Raw genomic sequence first — 12,262 nt, 5'->3', positions numbered from 1 at the left:
CAAAGGAATACATGGGATAAATAATCTAATCACAATCAAATCAAATTACCTTAGATCAGTGGTGACCAACGCTTCTCCCAGAGATCTACTTTCCTGCAGAGTTTAGTTGCAACCTGCATCTAAAACGCTGCTTCCTTACCTAACAATACTGCACCTGATCAGCCTATCAAGCACTTCTGAAGATGGTAATTAGCTGGGGCAGGTAGCAGGTGATAGGGATACACACTGCAGGAAGGTAGATCACCAGGACCAGGGCTGGTGACCGCTGCCTTATAGCTTATTTACAGTGTGTTATTTATTTATTTATTTATTTGGTATAGATGACGAAGATCCAGCTGCATCCTTTCAGCAAACATCAGCAATTAGGGCAATAGTAAATAACTGGTAAAAGATGAGGAAAAATACTATAAAATAATAATATAATAAATATAAAATAATACAATGTAAAAAACAAATCAATCAAATAATGAAAGTATAGTTAAAAAAATAAGATAGGATAATAAAGACAGAGATTATAAAACATAAAAGTTTATAATAGTTATAAAAATATGTCTTAAGCTGCTTCTTAATATTATGTAATGTGTTTCCTGTCTAATCTCAGTTGGTAAATAGTTTCATTTCGTTTGTATTTATAAGTGGTTGACTACACTTGTACTTTTGGTACATTATACACGCCTGTAGTGCTGCTTCTGAAAGAACGACTTGGTGGATGCAGCATTTAGGCACAGAAAGATAAACTAGATTCCTTCCTTATTTTTATTTAACCACTGCGGTAAACCTTGTCCAGTGACGCGCAACAACCGAATGTCTAATGAACTACATTTCCCATAATTCATAGCTCTCTCGGATAGGCTTGCCCAAAGCACGAGACAACATCCAACCAATAGCAAGGACCTTGAGGAGGAAGTTGCGTTCCATGCAGCATGAAGGTCCTAAAACCCAGAAAAGACATTTCTGGAGTTCTGTTTTGCCTGTAATCCCGACATAATAACAATGACAGCTTTCTGTTCTCAAGACGAGTAGCTGACTCCACTCTCACTGTGCGCTACAACGCTAATAAGCATGTTAACGTTACTCCGGAGAGCTGTTTCTGCATCGCGGCTCTGTCCATGTGCCGCAGGCGGAACACAACACTACTGCAGCTCTGCAAAGAAAATTAGGATCCGAGATGCACTGACCAGGCTGGACACAGGCTCCAGCATCAGAATACAGGTACGGGCAGGTAGACAGGGCTGTGTGGAGCTTTAGTCTTTTCATTAGATCAGCTGATCATTCTGTTTTTTGTAAAAACATGCACTGAATGATGGGTTTCCTCAGGGCTGGGTGCGTTCTGTAAGATCACAGAAGAACCACCTCTTTCTGCATGTGAGTGATGGAAGCTCCTTGCAACCTCTCCAAGTAGTAGCCAACTCAGACCTAAACATCAGGTAATGGTTTTTCCTACATTTTAATTATTATTTTTTTAAACTGGGCATTTCCTATATGTTCTGGTCTACCAGACCCAGTAACCTTTCTTAAGCCCCGAGGTTGAGTTTGATGTATGTATGTATGTGTCTTTCTGTGTTAAGAGGACTTACCTTTGGCTGTGCTGTTGACATTACGGGAAGCTTGGAAAAGAGCCCCAGCCAAAAGCAGAGAGTGGAGTTACAAGCCCAAAATGTTGAAGTGGTTGGGGAGTGCAGTCCTGTGGCAAGTTCCCTGTGTTGATTATTTGGAATGTAGTAACCAGTTTGGGTACTGAACTGTTTAGTCAAGTGAACCCCTATGAAAATATAATATATTATTGTACAGATGGGTGACAAATTGAAGGAAAACCAACAGAAACTGTGTTGGTAAGGTGTTGGGCCACCATCACAGCTTCAGTGTGCCTTAGATTAAAGTCTCTGGAATTGTACTGTAAGGATGGAATGCCATTCTTCCAAAAGATGTTCCCTCAATTGGTGTTTTTGTGGTGGTGGTGGTGGAGAGTGGTGTTGGTCCAAAATTCCAAAGATCTGGTCACTGCAAAGGCCATAGCATATAATTTACATAGTTTTCATACTCATTAAACCATTTAGTGACCCATTTTTCCCTGTGAGTGGGACATTGTCATCCTGGAAGAGACCCCTCTCACAAGGATAGAAATATTTCATCATGGAATATGGGTGATCAGTCAGAATAACTTTGTATTGATTGGCAGGGACCTTTCCATCTAAGAGCACAAGTGGTCCCAGACCATGCCAGCAAAATGTCCCCACAGCATGACAGAGGCAGCTCACCCCTTCATTGTAGTGGTCAAGCCTTCAGGCCTGCGCTGTTCTCTGGGTGTACATATGCATTCATCCACATGTGAAGAACATGGTGAAGGATGACGCATTTGACCATTTCACTTTCTCCATATATTTGTATATCAGTGCCAATGGTTGTTGCACCACTGAACTCTCAAATGTGAATTTGTCTTTTTAATGAAGGATTTGTGCCCTGCAGCCCTACTATAATACCCCTCTTTATGCAGTTGAGAAGTCTTTGTGGCTGAAGCTTTTGTCATCTGTGCCCAAATAATAAACTTTTTTCAAAGTGACTTGGATCTTTTTCTCTTGCCATTTTTATACATGGTAAAATGTTAATTGCTTAGTTTTATCATTTGTCTGGAAGCCTCTGCACTCCTTTTGTTTCACTGCTTATTTGTTCAGTTTTTTCCTCTAGTTTGTCACCTGGCATGACTATATTCTAAAACATAAACAGAATATGTTATATATATTTGCTGTGAGCAACATTCTGATTGCACTAAAAACAGGGAGTAATGCATGCATCTTCCTTTGCAGGACTTCCCTTTTAAGATCAAGGAACGGCATTCCCTGGAGTACATCCGACAGTTTCCTCACCTGAGGTGCCGAACCAATGCTTTCAGTTCCCTTCTTAGGATACGCAGTGAGGCCACTGCTGCCACCCACTCTTATTTTAGGGTAAAGGCACTTTTCAGTGGCTGTAGGTATTCCAGCCTCTGTTACTGTTACTTTTATACTGAATATGTTTATGCTTGTTGTTGCAGGATAATGGTTTTGTGCAAATCCACACACCTATAATTACGTCAAATGACTGTGAAGGAGCAGGAGAGCTCTTCCAGGTTGAAGTAAGTCAATTGCACTACTGCTATGCTGCTGATTTGGTTTGTTCTTAACAGTGTAATGTGAACAAACTGCCCTATATGCCCTATATATACAACATCATAGGAAAATACTTTATTATAAACATACCGATATATACAGTCTTCTGGGTCAACCATGCTGGTGTGTAGTTAGAGATTATAGGCCTGTTGCAGGCCAGTAACATCTTACAGTAATGTAATGGCTTTGTCCTGTAACTGAGTAGTGTAAACATTACAGCGATATGTTTTGCAATTGCAACATTACAGTTACTGAATAAATATGTTCCTCATGTTACATACTTATCTTTAAGAGAGGAATATTAATTATGCACAATTAGTTGAAAACATACAGTTGATGTATTATTATTCGTGTCTGTCATTGGATGCATGTGCTGCCTGTGCATGATTTGGATAATAAATATGAGCAGTGCAGTATGAGAACAGAGGGGAAAAAAACTTTCAGCCGCAGTAAACTCTATGAGCAATCTGTCAAATCATCTAATTATGCTAATATGAAACTAATAGGTGAAAAAAAAAAAAAATTCCTGTGCTTAAGAAGACAGAGAACCAACCTCACCTAAACATGTCAGACTCGATTGTCGTTCAGAGAGCAGCTCTGTATGCTTTACATTTTTAACTTAAATGATCTTATTTTGATTTTTTAACTATTTCTACTTAGTAGTTCTGAAGTGTTCATAGAGCAGCAGCTGTTCATTTTAATCAAACAGAAATGTCTGTGTGGAGGAATGAATATCAGCATTCCAGATTACTCTGATTAGCTAATTCTTTCCAAATAAAGTGCTGAGGGGAACAGTTGAGTTTTCCTTTGTACTTTCCAGTTATACAGATTTATGTCAGCTTTAAAGAGAAATGTCGAAGTAAAGCATTGAGTAATGAGGTTACAGTTTCCAGGAAGTATTGGTATAGTAATCCTATACTACATTTTGAGAGAAGTAATCAGTAATTTTTAATGGCTTACCAGACATTAGTTGTCATGCACATATTGTTAGCAAGGCAATAATATCCAGCCAACCAGCAGTTGTTTAGCCAAAACTGGCAATTGTTTAAAACCTTGAGGGTGGCTGACAAATTGTGCATGTGAATAGATGGGCTACAGTCTGTAATTGTACACATAGTGGACCTATAAGGCAAGTGGGCCTCATAGAGTAGTCAGTGAGTTTAAGTACAAGTGTCTGTTTTGATAATGTTGAATGGTGACTGTTATCGCCATAGCTAAAGAATGATTAGTTATGTAACATATTCTGAAAGTAATCAAATTGTGCACACACTGTAGACATGCCTCTTTCTGAAACCTTAAAAAACAATGATCTGTTCCATAGGTGAGAATGTTATAGTTCCAAATAAGGATGGATGGATAGATAAACAATACCTCAGAAAGGCAGAATATCAGACCAAAGTAGATACTGTCTGGAAAGAATAGTCAGAAAAGTAACCCCTTAAATTCTAAGGAACCATAGACAGTTCCAGACTTCCATTCCACAGTCTCAGATGACACAAAATACATATTAGTAGTTACTAAATAGTTCAAGTATCCCGTGAACAAAAAGTCTTATGTATATATAAGTCTAATTATAATGACCATTCAATTGTAAGAGCAAGATTAACCAGGAGAAGTTATTGTCTATAAACACTAAAACACACACATACACATTCTCTAAACCACTTATCCTTCTGGGTCGCGGTCATTGGGCGGTAGATTTGCCATTTTTAAGCACAACCAATACCCATAAAACAGTGCTTATAAAGTGTCATAATGAACAAAGAATCTGTACCCCTGATTAGAAGAAGAAAGCAATATAATCTGGTCTCAAGATCATCGTGAACAATAGTGATTACTGATGTAGGCCCTGGATGGCTTGTTGGTTCCTTCTATCTGTCCAGCTTGACAGTGATCCTGTTCTTTTTGATGAATGGTCCAATTTCTTTCAACAAATGATTTAGAAGGTGTAGAGCCGCCTTCCTAGCAGCTGCTATGCGGACAGAATGCGGCCCTATTTACTAACGGATATATCTGTTCATGTTTACTGATTCTGCATGTTGCCTGGTGTTTTTCTGATGTTATCTACACCCTTAACTTTTCCATACTCGCTGTAAAATGAACATGTTTTCTGTTCTCTTGGCAGCCTTCAGGCAACGAACACAGCTTGGATAAAGAAAATCCACATTTTTTCTCTGTGCCGGCCTATCTAACTGTCTCAGGGCAGCTGCACCTGGAAGTAATGGCAGGGTAAGGACTGTTAGACTTTAAAGCTTCACAGACCAGCTGAAGACTAGAAAAGACCTTAACAATGAAATGACTTGACATTGTTGGCCATTCAAAGCTGTTGTCCATCATGTTAGTTAAAACTACATGAGTAAGCATATAAGACTAGCATGAATAGCATTTTCTGGAAATTTTTAAAGTCATTTACCAAGGTCACAAGTCAAAATATGCAAAGTTTGCATTTCCAGTATGCCTGAATAGGCTATTACTGTATGCCTAAGATGAACTATTGCAAAACCCATTGCTGTTGCTCTACCTCACCTCGAAATTGTACATATTGCAAAAAAAAAATTCAGTTAGCTTACACCTTAAAAAAAATGGGATTTTTTTTAAAAAGGTTCTTTAGTAAACTCAGTGGTTGTGTATAGAACTGTGACAACTTTAAGAACTATTTTAATGCATAAATGGTTCTTTGCCTGGTTAAATGTTTCTTCCCTATGATAACAACCATATATATCAAATCAAATCACATTTAAAGTCACATCACATTTACACAGGTGAGTGAAAATCTTAGGTACGTAGCCCCCTTGTAGAATTTAAATACAAAAAAAATATATAAGAAGGAAAAAAAGAAGTATATATACACGGACTCTAAATATATACACATACACACAGTATACACTAGTATTGCACTATTCCCAATGTACAGTTGTGCAGTAATAAGTTATGAAATAAAACTTATTGAATGAAATAAAACTATGATATGTACTGTTGTACACATTCAGTATGTGCAGTTAGTGAGTTTGAGGTAAAAAAAATAAATGAGATGCAGGTATAGAATACTGATATAGAAATCTTCCAGATTATACAAGATATGGATAGAAGATGTACAAGATGCCAATCTATATGTGTAAGTATAGATTTGCTGGATTGAAGGTGCAGTAAGATCAGAGTGAGTCTGTTGAGATGTGGATGAGGTGTAGATTGTCCATGGAGATCATCATGATGATGATTCAGAGGTGTACTGACAGGCCTATAGACCGATACACGAGGACTACTGGCTGTTCAGCAGCCTGATGGCCCAGGGGATGAAACTGTCTCGGAACCGACTGGTTCTGGATTTTATGTTTCTGCACCTCCTCCCGCGCGACAGCTGTGAGAACAGACAGTGGCTTGGGTGGGTGGAGTCCTTCACAATCCTCCTGGTCTTCCTCAGGCAGCGGCTGGTGTATAAATCCTGGAGGTTTGGGAAGTTCGGGATATGTTATATGACTGTTTTTGTTGTTTGAAGAACCCTTTAAAAATGGTTTTGTTTAGCACTGAAAATAATTTGGCTATTGTTACAAGTCATAGAACCTTTTATATAGAATGTACTGTATAGAACCCTTTTTGCAAAGACTGAAGCTGCAAGTAAACCTACATACAGTATAATTTCTGTTATATCATTTATTGCTTACATTTTGAGATATTCACAGATAGTTGTACGTGAGGTAAACATACACTCACCCAGCAGTTTATTAGGAGTGCCTCCTTGTTTCTACATTCATTGTCCATTATATCAGCTCCACTTACCATATAGGAGCACTTTGTAGTTCCACAATTACAGACTATAGTTCATCTATTTCTCTGCATACTTTGTTGGCCACCTTTTACCCTGCCCTTCAGTGGTCAGGACCCCCACAGGACCACCGCAGACCAGGTACTATTTGAGTGGTGGATCATTTGCAGCGCTGATGTGTCTGCTCCAGCGCAACACACATTAACATGCCACTGCAACATCAATGTCACTGCAGCGCTAAGAATGATCCATGACCCAACTAATACCTGCTGTGTGGTGGTCCTGTGGGGTCCTGAACATGGGAAAAATAGGGTACAATGGGGCTAAGAACATATTAAGAAAAACAATGGACTACAGTCTGTCATTGTAGAAGTCAAACAGCTATTATTAGGAAATTTTAGGTAAAAGTCAAAAATGTCCTGGGTTGCCTGGTTTCCTAGATGTGACATGGTGTGAGAAACTGGAATGTTGATCAAGATGGAAGATAATTTCCTGGTTTTGTCTTGCCAGGTATCTCAAAAAAGATCGTCCAGGAAGTTATTGTTCTCTGTTTTAGAAAGTATGTAGTGGTTAAGGCTTTTTTTTTTGTTCAGAGACAAACAACTTGATGAAGATGAAACTGTAATTTTAGCCAAAACCTCCCTTTGATTGACATCTAGTACACTGAAAGATACAAAAACTCACACTGCCTGGACAAGGAATTTCAAAATCCCTATTCAGACTAAATCAGAATTGCCCAGGCTATGATTTTCTCTGTGGTTCCTAATGGATGAGAAAAGCTGAACAATAAATAAGTAAAACAGGAAAAATATAGATGCCTTCGAACTTTGGTGTTGGCGAAGACTTTTAAGAGTACCTTGGAAGGTAAGGAAAACAAATGAATGGATCCTAGACCAAGTGAAGCCTCACCACCTCACTTGAGGCCTAGTTAACCAAGTTGGACATATTCGGAGAAGAACAAATTGAAAAAGACCATTGTGCTTGAAAGAGTTGAAGGTAAAAGACAGAGAGGACGAGCAGCTACAAGATGGATAGATACAATCAGAGGAATCTTGAACCAGCCATTCAGAAGCCTAAAAACCCAAACAGAAGACAGGATATTGTAGAGGGACACTATCCATATGGTCGCCAGGAGTCAGAAACGACCTAATGCCGCTTAATATTAATAATAATGATAATAATAGTTCATCAGGGGAACATCTGTAATGAAATTATTACACATTTCCTCAGGGATTAACTGTTGCTTTGGGACATCAATAAAATTACCACAGGACAAGTAAAACCTTGTTTCCAAAAAAGTTATGATGCTGTGCAAAATGTAGATAAAAACAGAATGCAATAATGTGCAAATTATTTAAACCCTGTATTTAATTATAAATAGTATAAAGACAACATATCAAATGTTGAAGCTGAGACTTTTTTTTCTTTTTTGAACAACATATGCCTGTTCTGAATTTGATGCCAGCAACATGTTTCAAAAAAGTATGGAAATGGGCAACAAAAGACTGGGAAAGTTGTGAAATGCTAACATCTGGTGATTAATTGGCAACAGGTCAGCAACATGATTGGGTATAAAAAGTGCATCCTGAGAGGCTGAGTCTTTCAGAAGTAAAGATGATGAGGGGTTCACCACATTGTGAAAGACTGCACGGGCAAATATTGCAAGAATTGCTTCTGGATTAACAATATCACTGAAGAAAATAATCTTTATATTTCATATTTACAACAATAAATACATGTTGTATTTGTGTATTTAAAGTGTATTTATTAACTAAACTCAACAGTAGAGATTTAATAGTTTGCATGCTTTCACTGTTTTCTGTTCTCATTGATTCTGTTCACCTCACTTTGTTGAATATTGTAGAGCTTTTCCGGCTGTCTACACATTTGGCCCAACGTTCCGAGCAGAGAATTCCCAGAGCAGGAGGCACCTGGCTGAGTTTTATATGGTGGAGGCCGAAATCTCCTTCATCGAGTCCCTGGAGGACCTCATGAAGGTCAGCCACTGAGCCTTACTGACCTACTGAATAAACTACACCATTACACGACTTCACTATGATCTTTCTCAACTTTTAAGGAAATATGAAGCATAAAAAGGCTAACAGGGCCTTTTAAAAAAATGGAAAGCTACTTTGAACTAGTTAGCATCTCATTTGCAAAATGCTAACCGCCCTCTATCACCTTTCATCCATTATCAGAAACATTAACTTTTTGTGAAGTATTCCTTTACTGTTATTCATATGAACTGATCACCTGACTTGTTTCCGTTTTATTTTTCTATGGAAGTTTCCTGCAAATACAGACTAAAGCAAATTTACTCTGGTGTCTGTTTGGTTGTTTGCAGTCATCCTGTTTAAATATACAGTGTTGTAAATGTCCTGTGGGTTTGACTGTTCCAATTCTCAGGTCATGGAGGACCTGTTCAAGGCCAGCACAGAGCATCTGCTCTCTCAGTGTGCTGAGGACGTGGGCTTATTTCATAAATTTATCTCACCTGGTCAAAGGGTAAGGCATGACACTCCCTCAACGTGTTCTGGCTTTGAAATATGAGAAATATGATTTAACTTTGTGTCTTATCGGCAGGAAAAAGTGGACCTCATGCTGAAAAGCAGCTTTAATGTGTATGTATAGTTTTTCCTGATCATAATCATATTAATAGTCAGTTATCAGCAAATTGTTAAAGACACCATAATTTGAGGCCCGGTACTAATATTCATGAGCCTGAAGGCTTTGGTTTCCATGCAGTCATGTCAAACATGACATCCTTTCTGTTCTGTAGTGAAGAGTTCATGTCTTTGTGGGCATAAGAAATATTTAAATTACTGTAAAAAATGTGCTTTAAAATGGTTTCAGGATAATAAAATGCAGTATGACAGTTATATGACTGACCAGTGGAATGCAGGAATGCTCTTATTATGAAGTAATACATATTATTTGTTGTTAATCTTGGAAAATTTGTTTGTGTTCTATAGCATTTCTTATACAGAAGCAATTGACATTCTAAGCCGCAATTCAGAGCAATTCACCTTTAAAACAGAGGCAAGTGATTGTACAACAAAACATAAGCTGCTTTGCTTTAGAATGTTCTTCTCAGTGCTCCTGGTATGTCTGACTCTCTCTCTCTCTCTGTCTCTGTCTCTCTCTCTCTCTCTCTCTCTCTCTCTCTCTCTCTCTTTCTCTCTCTTTCTCTTTCTCTCTCTTTCTCTGCCCCACATACTCATCCTCTATTTCTCCCCAGTAGTGGGGCTGTGATCTTCAGACAGAGCATGAGAAATTCCTAGTTAAGCATTGTGGAAATGTTCCAGTTTTTGTGACTGATTATCCATATGACCTGAAGCCTTTTTACGCCAGGGACAACCAGGACCAGCCTCGGCACACGGTAAGAATGAGCATAGAGCCACATTTACTGTGGCTTCTTTGTATTGGGCAACATATGAAGAGTAGAATCTGAACAGAATCTTAAGCTGCAAGCAGTGGTAGAAAACATTTTATGCAGCCAGGTATTGACAGGTTTGGGGAAAAAACACATTTAAGAACTAAAACACTGATTGCAATGCTTGCTTGATTGCATCTGTACCTGATGTAGTCTCAAAAAAATGGAGTGAGCTGAATATCAACAGCAGTGTTTACCATGAGGTGTGAAAAATGCTTTAGTCACAAAGTTCATTTATTTATGAATAAGAATTTGTATGTGAAACCAACTGTATATGAAACATTCTTCTTGATTCCAGTGTTCTCTGAGAGTCTGAGAGGACATAGTTTTTTTTCTCGTAGTCTCTCATAGAGTGTGCCCTCCTTTTTGCTTTGCTTGACTATTTCATTCAGGCCATAATTCTGATGATTTTGTTCTCAGGCTGCTGCTGTAGACCTCTTGGTGCCGGGTGTGGGGGAACTGTGTGGCGGTTCTCTCAGAGAGGAAAGACTAGAGCTATTAAAGACTCGACTAGCACAGTAAGAGAAATGCAGGTTGTTGCGTAGGTTGATGTGGATGTTGAAGTATAGCTCTTTGCCTCCTCAATTTAAAGATGTGTTTGGGTTTGACAGTTTGGGTTTGACAGTGATGGAGAAAATAAGCTATGGCCCTTCTAACAACCAGTTCTCAACCCAGCTGAACACATATAGGAGACATTGGACTCTCATGTAAGACAGTGCCATCTTTAAAACACCAGACACCATCATTAAAACACCAACTATATGAATATCTTTTAAAAGAATGGTGTTCCCTCCCTCCGGTACAGTTCTAAAGACTCATAAAATCTGTGCCATTGTGCATTGAAGCTGTAATGGTGGTTCTGATGGCCCAACAGTTTTTTTCTCTATTTGTCACTTGTCTGTTTGTCATGTTATTATATTTAAATAGTGTAGCCAGATGACAGTAATTAGTCTTTTAAGAGTTTATTTATTGTTTTCCATGTTAGGACTCATGGGAAAACTACTTTACCACTGATCACATCCACCAATTATAATATTTCTCTCTCTACACATTTGTTTTTCCTTCTTTCCTCAGGGCTGGATTGGAGGACACATATGCATGGTAGGGATCATGATGAGGTCAAGTCACATTTCAGAGCTCAGTGTGTCCCAGCTGAACTGAATATGCAGCTAATCACATTGTCTCTCCATTTTTCAGGTACCTGCAGCTGAGGCAGTTCGGTTCAGTCCCTCATGGTGGCTTTGGGATGGGCTTCGAGAGGTACCTGCAGTGCGTTTTAGGAGTCGACAACATCAAAGACACTGTTCCGTTTGCACGCTCTTCACGCTCCTGCCTTTTATGAAGGAGCCTCATATAAAATTATTACACAGTGATGGAATGGATTTGTTATTGTTGTGTATGTCCTGGTAGAGTGACTAATGTGGCCAAATGGTGGGGCGAATCATGTCTTTTGAATAATGGCTTTTTAATGCACAGAAACAGATGGTGAGAGATGGTAAATTATTTCAGATTTCATTAAGAATTTTGTGGGTGTTTATTTTAATGAGAAAATTCTAGCTCCTTGACAAATGTTTCAATATGCAATAAATAGCCTCTCTTGTAAAATTAACTCCGACATAAATAAACAAAATATGCAAAAGTGTGAGCACTGAAACAGCCACAATCTTCAACACAAAGCACATTTCTGAATTCGACAGTGTGCTGTCAAGACAGGCTAAACATTGGCAGATTTCTATATAGATCATTTCAGTTTGCCAAACATAGTGCTTGAAGACCCTTCCTGACAGTTCACTTGAATTAGAGGTCAAGGAAAGATGCATTTAGCTCTGATCTACTGTTTACATATGAACATGCTTATTTAATTACATCTAAAAACATCAAATGTTTTAAAGTAACACCTCTGGTTTGTAAACACTTCAG

The 12,262-nt window shown here is 38.5% G+C and overlaps 1 protein-coding gene across 1 annotated transcript; it reads left to right on the top strand.

Annotated features, from left to right (window-relative positions):
• The first annotated feature begins 897 nt into the window (after positions 1-897).
• On the top strand, positions 898-11,987 carry nars2 (asparaginyl-tRNA synthetase 2, mitochondrial). Its single transcript, XM_036563236.1, has 14 exons — positions 898-1,212; positions 1,318-1,427; positions 1,569-1,689; positions 2,805-2,945; positions 3,032-3,112; positions 5,272-5,375; positions 8,774-8,906; positions 9,316-9,414; positions 9,493-9,530; positions 9,882-9,948; positions 10,151-10,288; positions 10,763-10,860; positions 11,417-11,443; positions 11,540-11,987. Exons 1-14 carry the CDS (start codon positions 1,063-1,065, stop codon positions 11,682-11,684), a joined length of 1,452 nt encoding a protein of 483 aa, XP_036419129.1. The 5' UTR covers positions 898-1,062; the 3' UTR covers positions 11,685-11,987.
• Positions 11,988-12,262: the final 275 nt, after the last annotated feature.

This window comes from Colossoma macropomum, unplaced genomic scaffold, assembly GCF_904425465.1.
Source record: "Colossoma macropomum unplaced genomic scaffold, Colossoma_macropomum, whole genome shotgun sequence".
Classification (NCBI taxonomy): Eukaryota; Metazoa; Chordata; class Actinopteri; order Characiformes; family Serrasalmidae; genus Colossoma; species Colossoma macropomum.
This window is presented reverse-complemented; position numbering and strand designations above follow the sequence as displayed.